This window comes from Bombyx mori, chromosome 25 (genome assembly GCF_030269925.1).
Source record: "Bombyx mori chromosome 25, ASM3026992v2".
Classification (NCBI taxonomy): domain Eukaryota; kingdom Metazoa; phylum Arthropoda; class Insecta; order Lepidoptera; family Bombycidae; genus Bombyx; species Bombyx mori.
This window is the reverse complement of record NC_085131.1, coordinates 14351854-14368497: the sequence shown is the minus strand read 5'-3', so window position 1 is coordinate 14368497 and position 16644 is coordinate 14351854. Positions and strand designations below refer to the sequence as shown.

General features: G+C 40.6%; 2 protein-coding genes across 8 annotated transcripts; one reads left to right on the top strand and one right to left on the bottom strand.

The window, feature by feature from the left end:
* Positions 1-713: 713 nt before the first annotated feature.
* Positions 714-13947, bottom strand: LOC101739115 (lipase member H-B). Of its 5 annotated transcripts, none has more exons than XM_062676209.1 (3): positions 7143-7158; positions 3977-4159; positions 714-1799 (listed from the first exon to the last, which is right to left on the bottom strand). In XM_062676209.1, exons 2-3 carry the CDS (start codon positions 4068-4070, stop codon positions 883-885), a joined length of 1011 nt encoding a protein of 336 aa, XP_062532193.1. In that variant the 5' UTR covers positions 4071-4159; positions 7143-7158; the 3' UTR covers positions 714-882. The 5 variants fall into 5 exon arrangements, with proteins under 5 accessions (XP_062532193.1, XP_062532192.1, XP_062532195.1 ...); XM_062676208.1 differs by lacking the exon at positions 7143-7158 and adding an exon at positions 6690-7086; XM_062676211.1 differs by lacking the exons at positions 3977-4159; positions 7143-7158 and adding an exon at positions 13926-13947.
* A 135-nt stretch (positions 13948-14082) lies between these two features.
* On the top strand, positions 14083-16619 carry LOC105841329 (uncharacterized). Of its 3 annotated transcripts, none has more exons than XM_062676218.1 (4): positions 14083-14246; positions 14626-14864; positions 15639-15815; positions 16340-16619. In XM_062676218.1, the coding sequence occupies exons 2-4, from the start codon at positions 14709-14711 to the stop codon at positions 16439-16441; spliced, it is 435 nt and encodes a 144-aa protein (XP_062532202.1). In that variant the 5' UTR covers positions 14083-14246; positions 14626-14708; the 3' UTR covers positions 16442-16619. The 3 variants fall into 3 exon arrangements, with proteins under 3 accessions (XP_062532202.1, XP_062532201.1, XP_037876427.1); XM_062676217.1 differs by having other exon boundaries at positions 14431-14864; XM_038020499.2 differs by lacking the exons at positions 14083-14246; positions 14626-14864 and adding an exon at positions 14903-15494.
* Positions 16620-16644: the final 25 nt, after the last annotated feature.

Sequence of the window (16644 nt, the reverse complement as noted above, 5' to 3'; positions counted from 1 at the left end):
TGCAAAAGGGTGGAAATACCCAACGCGAGACTGAGCCATTTTTTACTTGTTCACATGACGTGGAGGTTGGAGGATCACCTACCAGCTTGCTGCCTTCGCCCCATGCGGAACGCAGTCTCGCGAAAATTAGATTAAAAAAAATTATATACATATATGGAGGTACGTACTTAACAACTGTTCACGATTGACTTCTACGGTGAAGGAATAAATCGTGTAATAAAAATGAAAGCCGTTAAATTATAATTTGCGTAATTATTACTAGTAGGACGACTTGTGAGTCCACACGGGTAGGTACCACCACCCTGCCTGATCCTGCCGTGAAGCAGTAATGCGTTTCGGCTTGAAGGTTGGGGCAGCCGTTGCACTGTAACAACTGAAAAACGTCCATCCATCTAAGTAATAAAAAAATATTGTTGAAATTATTATCTATTGTATTAATTAGTGGAAATAGTTTCGAAATTCAAACAGAATAATAGCGATTGGTAAATATTTACACAGCATATAAGCTAACATGGTCATTCAAGAATATTCAAGTTAAAGAAAGGGTTCAGCATTTACAGAAGAAATATGGTGTTTTAAATTTATAAATCTCAAAATCCAAAAAATGACCTTTATTAGATAAACGTATCTTCCACTTACAATATATACCCAATTTATATATATATTACAAATATTGATATCATGATAAACGTACGAATAATGAAAAAAAAACACAAAATTAAAAAGTCCTTTAATATTTAAATTGAAATCGCAAATCACAGCCAAGAGCTATAAATACAATGAAAACTAAATCATCTTCCCACTTAATAACTACCAATTCTTGTACCTACTTTACAATTTTGCAGATCCCAAAGGAGGTGTCACACCGAAACATTTAAAACACTATCTCGAAAACCATGTTCTAAAATCTAAAGGATTGAACACTTTCAATTTAACCGCTTGCCTTTTTTTACTTTCCTTCGACTTGTACAAGAAAACTCCTTTGACATCCGATCGACAGCCATAGCCAAGAACAGTCTCATCTCCAGTGCAATTTTCTCTTTCTAACTCCCGCCAGCTCTCACATCTTCTGCCTGTAAGTGAATTTTCGTTCACAACAGACGCAGAATATAATTTCCAGGCTTGAGCGTGATCGCATTCGAAGGTGATACTCATGTTTCTACATTCCGGCTGCTTCCCGGACAGACCGTTGATGTAGACATCTACATGGCCGGTCGCCTCTTCGACTCCCAGGACCCCGGTGCTGGCGTGAATTACTTGCACGAATAACGCATCATTTTTCTCAAGTTTATTGTCGGTTCTCGCGAAGCATGGCCGTGCGGGGTCCAAAGCTGTGATCTTACCGAATTTACTGTACAGTTTGGAGTGAACCAATCTGCCAGCAGCGCCTGCCACGTGAGCACCTAAACTGAAGCCGACAATATGAACTGAAGCCATAGGAAATCCATCTTGGTGTAACTTCTCCATGAAGGAGAACAAAGAGTTCGATATGGCTGTGATTCGTGACGCTGAGTCGACGTATCCTCTGCAGAAAGAGAGGCATGTGTCTAATAGAAATACTACAGTATTCCTCTGTAGTAAAGAGTTCACTATAGCCACAGAAGACTCATCATTAGGCGTGTTCCACCACCCTGGGATGTAGAGAACCAGGCTTTTAAGTTTCATGGGCCTGATTTTAAGATGAGCTTTGGTAAGCTTATACGTTCGGCGTGAGGCTTTCATGAATTCCACTACGTCCAGGTGTGAAGACTCGAGGGTCACTTGACGCGAGAAGAGAATATTTAGTGGAAGCACTTCACCTGCAAAAGTAACAAGGTTCTCGTGAAAATAAATCCTAAGTTAACTCAATAGCAATTCTGTTTTCCACAAAATTCTATTAATCTTCCAAACAGACATATTTTGGTCCAGAGACATTCAGACAGACGAAAGTCTTCAACCAAAAAAGAAATGGATGCTATTTATATTGTAGAGAGGAGACCGTCCTGTAAGTGCTATTGGAGGAGAGATTTAACGGCATCATCACTGCTCATCTTTGAATTTGTCGTGTGTCTGTTTATTTAATGATACTTAACACAATTACATTAAAGTTGGTATTCTGTACTGCACTTAATGAATGTAACATAATTAAAAACATCGAAATATGAGCTTCCTAAAACGATAAAAGATACAGATACAATGAGCCAATGAATGTTCTCCGCTACCATTAACGTTTATTGAGGTACCACGTATCGCAAACTCGGAATATCTGTCAAGGAATTCTACCGGAGTCCATTCACGCTGCACACCTTCCAGCTCTGGAATGGACAACTTTCCATGGTGTTTCCCGATCGCCATCATCAACAGCATCCACTGCTGGACATAGGCTTCTCCCAATCCACACCACTGAAATATCATTATTCAAAAGTTTGAAAAGAGTTTGCGGTGATGTTATTGACCGATGGTAGCCACTTACGATCAACTGGGCCGTACACTCTTCGGCCTTCCTTACCAATAGTATAAGCTTAAACTGTTTTGCTTATGTTTCTCTCGAGACGACGACAGAGACAATGCAACTGTTGTAATGACAGACGTCTGCAGATTTAGGCTGTTGGAGTGGTCTGATCGGAATAGATTATTTATCTATTCCGTGGTCTGATCTTACGGTAACAACTGGATGCGACATGCAACACCACTAAATAGCGCTATGTCAACCGAGATAAAAGTTGCGTATAGAAACTAATACACCGATATATTTGATCAAAATACGTTTAAAATTTGACAAAATATTAAATTTGATCTACAATCCGATTTCATCAAAATATTACCTAATAATTAGACGGCAGATGCACGCAGCTAAATCAAATTGTTATTTAAATAAAATAGTAAATGATCACGTACAAATGAATACATGACGATGCATGTTACATTGTTCCGAAGTAGAGGTTGTAATGTTTAGGACCTGTTACGGTTGAGGTCGATGCAAATTGTTCGTGACCAATTTGTGGTGCGATGTTGTCGAATAACGACGCGTCGACGATCAGCCGACGATTAAACCCGCAAACAATACAAATGTCAGAAAAAAGAACGAGGGATGAGATAGCAAGAAAGTGAACTCCATTATGTCGAGGACAGAATAATTATTACGATTGGCAATTTCTTGTGGATGATTTTAAGTAAGCGATGTAAGATGTCACGTTTAAGTGACAATATAAAGTTATTTAGTAACAGAGATCCTACTTAAACCTAGTTTTACGATTTAATCTCGTTTATACATTTTTCAGACGTTCCGAATACTTTACAGTTTTCGTGGTTACGGACGACACTGAGTAAGTTTAATTATGATAATAAATAAAAATAGAAATCCTTTTACCAATTGTTGCCTTTTCAAAAAGTCAAGCAAGCAGAAGTCTTGTTATTTTTGCAATATATAGTATTTTACCAACCCCACATCTTGTGATAACAACAAAATATTATGCCCTTTCTTTTACGTAAAAGATACAATATAAAATAATAATATACCTCCATAATGAAAACAAATCGAACGAGCCAATAAAACACATATCTACACCTAAATGCTTCTGCCTATATTTGAGTAGACTAAATAATATTGCATTACAGATGAAATTCGACAGCTAATACCGACTCCCAATCTCAATACAACTCTAAAACTGATATATCCCTAAATTTCCGTAATTTTTTGAGTATTCGTAAATTTACTTAACAGTGTATAATAAGTCGCAAAGGAACTTGGAAGATTAAGCCGTCCGCTGATTTTCTATGAAGTTAACTAAACAGTGCTTAATTACTATCTGTCTACATGTCATGACACACAACAAAACTTATATCCGTTATTCCCACCACTATCACTCAATTTGTAATCACAAAATGAACTAAACGTGAAAGCGTCAACGATTTAATAAATAATCCTCACTAGCAGACCCCGCTGTAATTGACATTTAACACCAACGAAATAGATTACAATGCGAATGTGACATACAGGTCTGCGAGACAGTCCTGAGGAGTTCGTCGAAGTGGTCGGCCAACAAGCTGGGCAGGAGCACGGCGAGGCAGCAAAGCGCCGGCCTCCACATCGCGGTCCGCTCTTACATAACACGTGCGCCCCGGACACTTATGCACTGTTATATGGCACTGCAGTGATGGACGGACTCACGCCGAGTCACTATCGAAAATTATAATTAATGTTTTTTACTAGTTCTCCTTGGAATTGTTTGGGAAAAATAATAGAATGCGTTGGCTTAGTTCGTAAAAAAATACATACAAATAATAAATATTACGTTACTCATTTTCGATCTGTTGTAGTTGTAAATGAGCGTCTATTCTCTTTTTCCTTTTATAATAATCTAATACAGCAATATGTAGGAGTAATCCCAATCCAAGGTGCGGAGTGGTCGGTCAAGTGGTTTTTATTTTCCTACCTATGCTGATAGCCTTGAGAGGCTCGACACGCTGGTCGTGGCCCGGGGAGGGAGCTTTGCTGAGTCTGCTCGTCTTGCCACCGCTGGGGTAGCGCATGTCGTCGGCAAAATCAGGAGATTGGGCCTCGACGTGGCGCTCAGTAAATCCGAGGCCATGTGGTTCCACAGGCCTCGGAGAGTGCCACCTGTCGATGCCCATATCGTGGTTGGAGGCGTCCGGATCGGGGTCGGGGTGCAGTTAAAGTACCTCGGCCTCATTCTGGACAGTCGTTGGACCTTCCGTGCTCACTTTCAGCACCTGGTCCCTCGTTTGTTGGGGGTGGCCGGCGCGTTAAGCCGGCTTCTTCCCAACATCGGGGGGCCTGACCAGGTGACGCGCCGTCTCTATACGGGGGTGGTGCGATCAATGGCCCTATACGGGGCGCCCGTGTGGGGCCAGTCCCTGGCCGTGGGGGTAGCGAAGTTGCTGCAACGGCCGCAACGCACCATCGCGGTCAGGGTCATCCGTGGTTATCGCACCATCTCTTTTGAGGCGGCGTGTGTACTGGCTGGGACGCCGCCTTGGGTCCTGGAGGCGGAGGCGCTCGCCGCTGACTATCAGTGGCGGGCTAACCTTCGTGCCCGGGGCGTGGCGCGTCCCAGCCCCAGTGTGGTCAGAGTGCGGAGGGCCCAATCTCGGCGGTCCGTGCTGGAGTCATGGTCCAGGCGGCTGGCCGATCCTTCGGCTGGTCGTAGGACCGTCGAGGCGATTCGCCCGATTCTTGCGGATTGGGTGAATCGTGACAGAGGACGCCTCACTTTCCGGCTCACGCAGGTGCTCACTGGGCATGGTTGCTTCGGTGAGTTCCTGCACCGGATCGGAGCCGAGCCGACGGCAGAGTGCTACCATTGTGGTTGCGACTTGGACACGGCGGAGCACACGCTCGTTGCCTGCCCCGCATGGGAGGGGTGGCGCCGTGTCCTTGTCGCAAAAATAGGAAACGACTTGTCGTTGCCGAGTGTTGTGGCATCGATGCTCGGCAACGACGAGTCGTGGAAGGCGATGCTCGACTTCTGCGAGTGCACCATCTCGCAGAAGGAGGCGGCGGGGTGCGTGAGAGACGCACAAGCCCGCCGCCGTCGAGCGGGGGCCAAGGAGGCGGATCTCGCCCTAGCCCTGGCCCTCTAAGTGTTTCGGGTCCCCCTCATATGTCGGTCTGGGGCCCGGCGAAGGGGGCCTAAGAAGACGACGTGCAAGCTGCTCTGCACGCGTTTTACGCAAGAGCATCCGGGTGATGGAAGGCCGGCTATCCTCGACCCACGCTGGTTCTGACCCAGCGGGGTATTTCGTAGGATAACCTATTCAAACCGGCGCCATCTAGGCGGGCTTCGGACAGCCTGCCGACCGAGAGGGCTGGTGGTCGTGGCGCCGACGATCGCTGGCCCGGCGTCCCGAGGGGGAGGGTGATGGGAGAGATGTGCTCCGCACTAAACGCTTCACTCTCCTCCCCTTGCCTTTTCATGAGTTCTGTCTCATGCGAGGGTTGGACGTTGGTTGTTGAGCGACAGGAGGTTTTAGTCGGTTCGACTCCGACATGCCCCACCCTCCATCCCCAGTGGAGGGTGGGAGTCCGGCGATTTCCTCCTGACAAAAAAAAAAAAAAAAAGCCTTGAGAGGCTATATATCAGCGTTACCCTAGCGTGTAGGTGAGCTCTCGGGGCTCAAATCAGAGGTGTTCCTATCACTGGCCCTAGCAAGAGCAGTGCTTCGCAGAATCTACCACCGGCTTGGAAACGCGACCCGCTGAGAAGATCAGGTGAGAAACTCAGTGGAGGCCAAGTGGTCTGCCACGACCTGTGCAAGTGTAGCGTTCTTTCACGGGGGCTATATCTACATAAACTTTCTCCAGGTCATCCAAACTCTTTCCTGCAGGACAGCCGTTGGAGTACCGCTGGAAAGCTTTGAAACACGCTTTGCTATCAACTTCCAGATAAGGGAGCATTAGATAAGAAAATCAGGTAAAAGCTTCCATATGGGACGATGCTAGTAGCGGTATTAGTAGTAGTTCTAGGAAACCGGGGGTACGCTGTGTTTTCTGATGGATAATCAGACAAACTGCTATCATGTCACATTTCCTAGCAAGATCTTCATCGATCTCTGTTTGGAGCGCCATAATCCCTAAGCCAATCGTTTCGTTTGTAGGTACACAGGAAATGGTGTCCTAAACGCAATCGACAATCAGGTCGTTAACATGAAATATTAATGAATATGTCAGTGTTAAAAACTAAAACTACCTGTGATAGTACGTGCTGTATTTGGACCTGCCACCTCTCGGATTAATGCCACTAGACGATGATCGTTATTATTTAGCACTACAGGATTACAAATGAAATCAGCAACGATTTCTCTACAAGACTATCGATTGTGACACCGAGCACATCCCTAGTCTGCGTGGAGAGACCTTCACATAGGCGCATCTCGATTTAATTTCACACTGTGTTATATCATTTAACTTAATTCGATGTTGCATCTGTTTGACAATACGAGACCTTGTCGACATCTATATATTAATACGTGAAGCAAAAACTTTGTATCCATTTTTACGAAAATTGCGCGGACGGAGGAGTATGAAATTTTCCACACTTATCGAGAATATAGAGAAGGAGTGCACAATGCTAATATTTTTTAAAAATAATGCATAAAAGATACTTTAAATCAATAAAGAAAACATTACACACACTACATACCATGTATTTGACGCACACACGCATGCATACTATTTATTGTCAAACTTTTGTTCTTGACGTCTGTTGTCAAATTGAGTATAGATTAAATATTGCTTGTCTTTGTTAATATTTTTATAGTGTAGTGTAGTCTTGGCGAAATTTGTGGTTATAGAAGTATAAAATACAATCATAATAGTGTACAAACATAGAATTCCAATTAATTATAATCGAATTTCGACTACTGCGGGACCACTAGTTTCATTAGTGACACACTGTTGAAGGATCTTCTAGAGTGGCAGTTATATTGTTTAACATTGTTAATTTAATTAGCAGATGTAGGAAGCTATTTAGGGCCACAAAGCGCCCTAGCACCGGTGAAATGGCTATTTGGAACGAACCTTATGAAGTTTCTATAGCCGTACACACACAACGGGATGTGAATACACAAGCAGGTGCTTAGTTTCGGCAATTCGCTAACGGTGCGTCGACCTGGCAAGCAGTTCCATTTTAATGGTTGCTCATCTGCATCGGGTAAAATTGTCTTTTGAATTCAACTCGTTTACGGCTCAATGAAAATACAGTGAATAGAAAGTTTTGGAACGAAGTTCCTTATGGGACGACGCGGAGGGGTACCATAACCGGGAAAAAACGTCCGTAACGTAAGATTTTTATTATTTATGTATAGTCTTAGTATGATGGCTATACAGCGTCTAATATATAGTCTACGTGATGATGGTTATTATTATTATTCATATAAATAGCAGTTTCTTTGTATATATATTTTTTATAAATCATTGTGAATAAAATAAAGTTGATAACTTTGTAGTTTTTTTTTACAATAAAAAAATCATAATAATAAATGTATACCCGAATAATTATTTTCTTTATATCTCGAATAGAACTTAAAATTAATATTTTTATAATAAGGAACTTCGTTCCTATCCGGTGTTCCACGACACCACACATCTGTTATTTTTAACGAATGCTAGGATTTAGATTGTTAAGTTGGTCAAGTGGTTAGCGACCTTGGTACGAGAGGATTCAGGTTCGATATCCGACTGGAGTCCGTATTCTGGTTAAAGTTGTTTTTGTATTCAATCTTGATCGATCAAAAGATTTCTTACTGATTCTATTTCCACCTGGAACGTGTATGGTTCAGCGTAAAATGATATTAGTCTGCAATTTAAAGATTCCACATAGCTTTGTATTGTCCAGATGCTAAATAAACAATGGTCCAACACTTCGACCCTTGGGATCTACTGTTGTGGTTTAGCATTATGTCGCTTCAAGATTATGTTTATTATTTACGTCTTACCTTACCTTACCTTGATTTTATTATTTACGTCTTGCAACGATTCCGACAGAATTATATTAATGTTTCCTAAGAAATCCAAACAATAAGATAACTTTGTATTTTTCGAGGTCAATTAACAAAGCGAAGTCATTTTTATTAATTTTGTTTAGTCTGCATAGAGTTCACAGCCAACGTGATGTATAAAACGGTGACCGTAAGCACAACGGCCGTCTGGTGTAGTGGTAAGTGACATGGTCACTACACAAGGGGGTCGCGGGTTCGAATCCCGCCAAGGGAAGATATTTGTATGATAAATATAAATGTATTTTCCAGGGTTATGGATGTATATTAAATATATGTATGTGTATAATAAAAATCTTACATTTATTTCCGTTATCTGGTACCTGTAACACAAGTTCTTTACGAACTTATCACGGGACCAGTTAACGTGGCGTGATTGTTTAAAACTGAAACTGAATACTGGCGGTCTTGTGTAGAAGTCCCGTTGGTAATATTGATACTTCACCCTTTGAACAGGCCCGGTTGCGGCAGATACGACGACAACTATGGTATTCGTGTATGCAGCTTTCAAATATCTCCAACCGCCATTAAATTAGGCAGGAAAAACAATGGTTTAACCAAAAATTAGGAAGCGAGATGGCAATCAGGTACCGAATAGGGACTGCTGCTAGGGATGATGTCTGTTATTGCCTGAAGAATATCGGATAAGTTAATATCAGTAATCATTATTATCAAGACCGTCAGATTAGTCTTTTAGATATTTACTGACGTCATAATGCTTTTTTTTTAAACGATATTAAAGTTTAAGGAAACGCAGTGGCCTTTATGAGCTATTAGCATTTAAAGTGTATACATTAATTTGTATAATTTCATAAGCCGTCATTAGCGATTGTGCGCGTCACTGAAAACATCACGTTTTTTTTAAGATATTTTAGATAAAATTAGGGTTCCGCGCGTAAAATAATATTAGAGTTGATGACACGACTTCTTCGTATTCATTCCACTCTCTTGTTCGAGACATCTATAAAAGTTTTTTGAAGGCCTTTAGTAATTTAGCGATACACGCGCACAGTACCCACCCGGTGGTTGGCTGCGTCCTCACATCATAAAGGAGTGTAGAGGAAGAGACTTATCTCAAAAATTAGTAACTATTTCAGTGTGTGCTTAGCTAAGTGCGTAGTATTATTGCCACCTTCGGATACGTGTCTCATAAACCCTATACTGTTATTAACAATTATACGGAACCACTAATATTTATGTGTTAGCAACTTCCTTGCTTCTGATTAAAAATTACTTCATACTCTGCGAGCGCAATGACTCGACGCTCTAAAGGTTGTATTCGGAAGTTCATTGTTCATTTTATTATTAACTACCTAAATATTCGGCTTAAAGAGCGTAAGAACTCAATTAAATGTTTACGTCACGGTTTGTGTATTTATTTTTGTTAGCTTACGTTAGCAAAACGAGTGCGTCTGTTTTAACTGCGGGTTTTAACAAACCCAGTTTTTCGAAGTATTGGGTAGTAACTTAAAAAAACATAAAAGGAAACAAAACAATTTGAAAAGTTATCTTGCTGACAACTTTTTCCAATGAAATCTCACGTGCGTTATCTTCGGACACGTTTTGAGTTGATCTTGCATTTACAGCACGTTTTCTGTTCAACTTGACAGCTACTATAGAGATCAAAAAATTTTAGATACGGATTGGGTAAATGTGAACTTTAAGCAATGGTAGACATCGGCTTGGCTATGCTTCTTACATTGTTGTTGTTCAATAGCAACGGTGATCACTCACCGTCAAGCGAGCCATATGCTCGTCTGTCTACAGTGGCAATGAAAACTGATGGAATAGCTTCACGCGTACTTTTAAAGCAACAACAACTAGTTTCCTACTGAATATATTTGTATCGAGTTGCCTTTATGATTACTAATAATAATAAAATTTTAACTGCTTAAAGCTTTCATGAGCTGTCAACTCAACTGGTGTTAAGTGGACACTGAAACTTCCAAAACCTCCGAAAGCACAACGTGAATGCTTTAATCCACCTCGAGTTTCTTTTTCCTACCTATGCTGATAGCCTTGAGAGGCTATTTCAGCTTCTCCTTGACCTGTAGGTGAGCTCACGGGGCTCAAACCGGAAGTGTTGTTAGCACTGGCCCTAGCAAGAGCAGTGCTTCGCAGAATCTACCACCAGATCGGAAACGCGACTCACTGAGAAGATCCGACGAGAAACTTAGTGGGCTGCAGTTGGTTTTTTTACTATACGCTAGATGAAAGTAGCGCAGGTCGACGAGGCTAGGCAGCCTATATCCAGCAGTGAACCTCTGTGGTCGCAAAGACTTAGTTTCTTCACATCATTATTTAATACGTTCGCTTAATATTTTATGTTCATGTAACTGTACTTCGAATGTTATAGAAGTTGACGAGTTGAGTTTATTATTTCGTCGTCGCGGATACAGATGTAGCCACATTAACGACATAATTATGAACACTTCTATTAATTGTATGCTCTGTGCGCATCCAAACACAAAGTACATTTTAAAATTTAAGTTTAATGTTTTATTTAGTTTTTGAACGAATGTTCAATTCTATCTGCATCCGGCTGGCAGACATTGTTTTACTTTCCCGTACATTCGTATGAATCTTGATCGGTGTGAATGCGTTGCTTGTGTTTTTATTCTTCAACATCGTATCACGGCCCCTGAGCTCAGCCGCGCTTCCCCACAAGATACTTAGAGCAACGAAGGTCGGAGACAACATCCTGCCTACTTCAGTGAGGAAGCAGTCATGCATTCCAACTCATACAAATACAACATACTTACTGAATTCATTAACTGTTTTTTTAGAGATACTAAACATACACTTTAACAATATTATTATAATAACCGATAGATTGATATAATAGAGACTGATATAATACTTCTTCTTCTCCATCGTAGCTACACTCTTGGCAGGGTTGCGGCCTCGACCTGGTCACACTACCTTTGAGTGAGATCTGTAACGTGGTCTGACACATATACTAAAACTTATATACATGCGTCTAAATATACACATATTGAACACCCGGACAAAGGTCAATATCATTAATTCATTTTTAAAATATATATTTGGCGTTAAAATAATCAGAACAAATATGTGTTTTATAACAATGAAAACGGCCTCGTGAGTATTCGGAAGTAAATCCGATGTTCGACTTTGGGCAAACAATAAAAACACTATCTATAGTTTGAACGTTGAGTCTGGCGTAGCGTAGTTACGGGCGTGGCACGCTTCATATAATGTTTCAAATCTAATATATAAAATTCTCGTGTCACAATGTTCGTTCCCATACTCCTCCGAAACCGCTTGACCGATTCTCATGAATTTTTTTATGCATATTCAGTAAGCCTGAGAATCGGCTACTATCTATTTTTCATACCCCTAAGTGATTAGGATTGTCCACCCCTAACGTATTTTTTTTATTTGGACATTTTTTTTGTTATAATGAGGTATTATGTGGTTGAATGAGGTTTTGTTATTTTTATTATATATTCCCTCATCTTTCACAGCACTACATACCTCTTTTACTCATTTACCACATCCTTACACACTTACAATAAGTTAGTTTTTTTTTCTACATTAGAAATTCCCTAGAAATCTTATATATGGCAAAACAATGTTTGCCGGGTCAGCTAGTAGTGCAAGCTAGTAGCAGCTAGCAGCTAGTAGTGCAAGCGTGAAATAAAGTTTACCTACTTAACCTTAAAAGTACTAACCATTTAAGTTGGTTAAGATTTATTTATGCACACTTTGTTGTTTTTACATTTTAAAACTTATATTGTTATATCGAGGGATATGCTATTTTGTTTAAGCAAATTATTTGCAACTTTACAGGAGAGCCATTTAAAGTTTAAAATTTGGAAAAAATATCATGACAAAAAACTTCTTCAGCTATTTGGATGAAGTAATCTCAATTGAAATCCAATCAAAAAAGTACGAAAATAACTTTGAATCGTGTGCGCTCTTTTAATACGGAACTCAGTGTCATTTTGAAGTCAATTATTTTTTAGTAATTTGTCTGGTTTTTTTTTACTGGTAGTAGAACCTCTTGTAAATCCGCGCGGGTAGGTACCATCACCCTGCCTATTTCTGCCGTGAAGCAGTAATGCGTTTCGGTTTGAAGGGTGAGGCAGCCGTTGTAATTATACTGGATACCTAACTTGTATCTCAAGGTGGTTGGCGCATTTTCGTTGCAGATGTGTATGGGCTCCAGTAACCACTTAACACCAGGTGGGCTGTGAGCTCGTCCACCCATCTAAGCAATAAAAAAAATAGTCAGGACGAATTACTCGTATGTATGCGGCTGGGCTTAACACCAAAGTCTAGTCTATAGCTCTAACTAATGCCAAATCATAAACAGTAGTGACCTCGCCGTTGATCTGTCGGACGAGGCTGTCTGTGGGCAGACTAGGTCAAATGTGTTCCGTCTTTTAAGCAAATTTTCGAGTTTACTTTTTAAATTTGCTTATGGCTCGTCGGCTTTATTGAATACGGTCTTTATACTTTCATTCTCAAAGCTACAAGTTTGGCATTGTCGCGTACACTTGTTCGATTCTAAAAGGTGTTTGGTGACGCTTTTTGTAGTAGTATTTAAAAGGTTAGAGAGGAGTAAACATTTGCGACCTAACAACTATTTAATATTTCAATCGATACCGGATATAAGGGAACGCTACCCTAGGCCTAATGTACACATAATGTACAGAAAGTACTATTCTTGATTCCTGTAATATCTCGTAAAATATGTATTTAAATTAAATGAATACTTAGATAAGTCTGAAAGGAATTTCGTTGGTCATTTGTTTATTAATCGCGTTCTGGAGGTTAAACTACAATGTTGTCATTGACATTTTTATGAGACATTATTACATAATTTTAAGTAGTTTGAGAGTTACGCAGCAATGTATTTATTTTAACAAATTGCTATGTCATTTAATTTATGTTCTATTAACAAGATTTCTCTAAATGATCTCGTTGATAGAACGACTTTTACGATGAGAAGGTACCGTGTAATGAATAAATCCCGTGGTTTAATTTCAGCATGGCATGCGGCACAGAAACACGCACAAAGAGGCAAAAACAAAACAGTTCAGGGCTATTTTCTCCTCAGCCTATCGACATCATATAAGTTCTAAAGTCTCCGTATTGTTGCAACGGCTGCCCCACCCTTCAAACCGAAACGCATTACTGCTTCACGGCCGAAATAGGTAGTGCTGGTACCTACCCGTGCGGACTCACAGGAGGTCCTCCCATCAGTAAATAAAAAGCAAAGAAAAAAACGTAATAAATTTATATGATTCTAAACCTTGAGGTATCAGTGATTATGATCGGATTTCGCTCGCTCATTAGACGAACACTTGTCTAAATAATAAGACATTGGTTCGGTTTCAATTTGTAGGTTTCTATACTTTAAGTTCGCAGTTTTTTAAACCTAAATAAACAACGTAACTCACCTTAATTATTTTCATATCCATAATCTGACTACAGTGTCTGTGTGTGTGTGTCGTAAATGCAATAATCATGTGCAGTACTTAGTTTTAAAAATTTGCGGAACTGACCACGCGTCGCTGTTGTTATGGCGAAATATTCAATAACATACACACTAGAAACTACTCGGTGGAGATCCAGTCGTCTGTGCACTGCGCTATGCAAGTAACCTTTCCTAAAGTATCTGTGCTGAACTTCAATACAATCGAATAAGCAGCGGGCGGATGCATAGAACAAACAAATAAGGCCACATTCTTTTATTTTCATAAATTAATCTGTACGAGCAGGTAATGATTAAAAGGAAAGGTATAAATTTTAATAATACTGCTATATCTATTAAAGTCTCAAACTATTGAGTAATTATTAAAATGCTCGAGAAGTCTGTAAACAAAATACCAAGGTCAGTGACCTTAACCTATTGATACCAAGCGTGTTCACTTTATAAAAACTATTTAATTTTTTTACATACAGGGCGCCGAACGACATACGAGGGGCTCGAGGTCTATGTGGGATTCCACTATCTTCAGATGTAGGGAGCAGACAGCGAGCCCAATGATGTTTTAGGGTCCTGCCCACTAAACGGGTGATCCGGGATACCCCGGTAGGTCAGAACTAGCCTGCTTAGTGGGAACGTGGTGCAGCGCTGATCGGGTTGCTCTTCTACAGTATGTGCGAGAGGCAACGAGAGCGGCCTTCACCTCCAGACCATTCCTCCTGATGCAAGTGTCCTAGAGTAACGGTAGCCTACGATGCAGCCTCAACCCACTCAGGCCTCTCCGTGGCCATCACTGGGAGGAGACTGCCTACTTACAGGTACTGGAGCTGGACAAACGACCTTCTCCAGACCCCAACTCGGTGACGGCGGCATGGCGCTGAGAGGGAAGAAGAGGCAGTTGGAGTTAGGGGTGAGCCCGTACGGATACAAAGTGGCTTTCTTCCTGCCTATTTCTGTTTTGAGGGCAGGGATAGCATTGTTCTAATCAAGATAAGACATTATGACTTGGTAATCGCCTAAAACCGATAGTGATATAGATAATGTAGTTAGTGGTCAACGGCTGTTATCCTAAAGTTGAAGTCGAAGGTGGTATCAATCCAAATGCGGGTTCATGCCAGGTCCTACTACTCTACCAAGCCCCATCATAGGGAGAAGTGACGTATTAAAATTAGGCAAGGGTGTCATTACTACAGCACAACTGAGACTTCAACCTAAGTCCCAAGATGGACGGTCACATCATCAGCTCTAGCAACATTAAAAAGCCCGACTCTGGCTGTCTCCGCATATCACATAAAGATCCCGCGTCCTCAAATTGGTTGATTATTGAAAAATATTAAATTGCAGTGGAAAATACCCTGAATGAGGTAAAATCGCTCCAACAAGCCTATTATACGATACAATAGCCTATTACAGCTACGTCATGTACTTCAGTTAGTATAAAATGCAATGCTGTCTGAATTGTGGTCACAAGATGAGTTCTAAGGAAGTTCAATGGGTGCTGTTAATGTCCGTTTTTGTTCATGTTTGGGGATATCCTACTGTGAGTTACTAAATTTCTTGAAAAAATCTCTTAAAATGAATACTGACACTGCGAGATTGTTAAAAAATAAGACGAAATCGTAAAACTAGTTGTAATTACTCTAATAATAATAAAATGGTGTTATCAAGTAATGATCTTCGACAGCCTTTCCGTGAAGGGGAACCAAGATCTCCTCATGCGGTAGTATCAGACCTGAACTCTCGTTTGGCTTCCCATACGCCTCGTCTGCAAGCTCAGGAGCCTCGGCTACCGCTGCCGAGTCTTCAAGAACTGGAGGCCATTAAGAAAGTCGCACAGATCCTCATTATGTTAGGAGACCAGGTACGTCTCGCTGTCCATTAATAAATCCCATAAAATATAGCAACTCGATTTAGATCTCAGAGCTTGGTAACTTATTATTAGAAATAGGCTCACAGTCTTACGGGCGCAGCTGTTGAGCAGCCACCGGAGTCCACAGATAGCATACCGTGGAAGATCTCACCTACCTTGAGACATCAGATTTGAGTCTTATTGGTATTATAATATAATTTCGAGAAATTTCTGTTCCGCCCTCTGGACGTGAATGCATGATTGTTTAACGGTAGAAATAGGGTACGCTCTCTTTTCGCTGTGTTTCTATTTTTATATTTCGGTTTAGAGAATGCATAAAGAAAAGTCAACCGATATTAAAAATTCTGAATCTGATGTTAATAAGCATTCACGTAGGATCAACAGTATTGGAACAAAACGGAGCTGTTCATTGTTATTAACCCTATGAAAACTGTATGTACCCTCCACAGCAGTTTAAATATCGAGCCGATCATTTAGAGCGCCTACCATTATACACGAGGCAAATTTACTTCTAGGTAATACCCGCAATCATAGGTGAACCTCCGAAGCACCTCCAGCCGCCTGGCGGTGTCGACGTCCCCAGCGACCCCGTCAACGATAAACAAGATCAACTTTAATGTGATTGTTTATAGTTCATTTTTCTTTAAGGTTTTTCATTTAATTACGCTCATGTTAATAAAGTTTATAGTGTAATTCTCATAAGTACCTATAGCTCAAGATAAGAAAAATAACAGCTTAAATGGAAAAAAATAGTTTAAATTGATATTCTAAATATAAAGAAATTGTAATTCATGATATTTAAATTTTGAACATTACTTAT